Source organism: Echinops telfairi, unplaced genomic scaffold, assembly GCF_000313985.2.
Source record: "Echinops telfairi isolate 266 unplaced genomic scaffold, ASM31398v2 ScPeMD7_7468;HRSCAF=8506_0, whole genome shotgun sequence".
NCBI lineage: Eukaryota > Metazoa > Chordata > Mammalia > Afrosoricida > Tenrecidae > Echinops > Echinops telfairi.
The window spans coordinates 42,578,220-42,579,838 of NW_022111369.1; the positions used below are offsets into that span (position 1 = coordinate 42,578,220).

The 1,619-nt window shown below is 41.6% G+C and overlaps 1 protein-coding gene across 1 annotated transcript in view; it reads right to left on the minus strand.

Annotated features, from left to right (window-relative positions):
• CXCL13 (C-X-C motif chemokine ligand 13) overlaps positions 1-1,619 on the minus strand; it is a 5,674-nt gene that overhangs the window by 2,328 nt on the left and 1,727 nt on the right. The window contains exon 2 of the mRNA XM_030888619.1: positions 1,492-1,619. This exon is cut by the window's right edge and continues 4 nt beyond it. Within this exon, the coding sequence (XP_030744479.1) occupies positions 1,492-1,619 (128 nt within the window). The remainder of the gene's footprint in view (positions 1-1,491) is intronic.

Below are 1,619 nucleotides of genomic sequence, written 5' to 3' on the forward strand. Positions count from 1 at the left end.
TTTCAAATATATTGGAGTAAGTAGGAAAACATGATAATTCACCATCTCTCTTTGTTCAAAGAGTTGAGATTTGAGACCCGAGAGAGCAAATATAATCCAAAGGGGGGAGCCCCAATAAGAACTGCTCTCATAGATCAACACCAGACTTCATATTCCTGAGTTTCAGGACTATGGAGGAGTTTTTAATAATAACTTTTATATTGCAAAATACATGAATGAAAGTACAATGCCTTCTTAATGAGCCATAATTATACTCATTTCTAATACCTCATTTTAAAAGTAAGTTGAATACATTGAATGGGACACACTGAAGTGTTTACAAGCATCCCAAAGTCTAAAGACATCCAAGGGAGCATAGGCAGCGGTTCACCTGGTGATCTGTGGAAAATCCTTCACTAGTGGTATCTACAGATGGTGCCAGAAGCATCAAAAAGGGAGGCTACACCATCTCAATGAAAGGAAATCGATATGAAATTCCTTGCTGCCACTCCTGTCCTCTTACCTATTCTTGAATCAGAGTCACGGCACTAAAGTTGAAAGGACAGATCCACAGAGTAATCGCTTAAACCAACCACGGGTTGTGATACTTATTTATTGCTCTTAAATTCATTGAGCAAAGTGTCTGCTACTGTGGCAGAAGAAGCATTGGAAAGGGAAGAGGCATTGGAATAGGAAAACATCGGGGTGAAGGCCTGGCTTCACCCCTCCGTAAAAGTGTGCCTCAGGCAGCTTGTTGACCTCCCTAAGCCTCAGTTTTCACACCTGTAAAAAGGATGATAACAGTTTCTATCCTTTCTTGTGGTGAATCAGAGCATTTGAATTATGGAACTGGTGAAGAATACTGAAAGGACTATGGTCTGACAAAAAGACAACCAGATCCATCGTGGAAAATGTACAGCTAGAGTGCTCTTTAGAGGCAAGAATGGCAAGACTTTGTCTCGAGTACTCTGTCAGGAGAGATGTACCCTTGGAGAAGGACATCATGTTTGGTAAAGCAGAGGGCAGTGAATGAAAGGAAGGGCCTCCATGAGACAGACTGACGCGGTGGCTGTAACGGTGGGCTCAAGCATTGGGACAACTGGGAGGAGAGCACAGGACCGAGCGCTGTGACATGTTCTGTTGTGCACGGGGTTGTGATGGCTCAGGACGAATGAGTGAAGGAAATGAGGGGGTATGTGTAGAGTACTTGACTCACTGAGTGCTGCAAAGAACGTATTCAATAACTATTACCTGTGAGTCGGAAATAGTAGTTTCATTGACATAACATCGAGCAACCACGGTAGCATGATTAGCTTAAGGATTTGTAACACCACTTGAAATTAATCACTTTGACGATGCATAACAACATGCGGTCAGATTTTCATTGGCAAAAGAAACGTATAAATCTCCTTCAAAAAGTTCTTGGAAAAATCCCATTTGTTTTTTGGTATAAACTTTTCAAAACCCCTCCTGTATTTGTGATATATATATTTTTTCCCCCTTGTAACTTACATAACTTCTACATTTGGACAGCCTCTGCCAGCAGGGATGATTTGAATTCGCTGAATGAGTTGCACAGGGATATAATTTTTGACCTCGTGGAGGCATTTGCACTTGAAGTTTGTATAATTCGCCTCCAG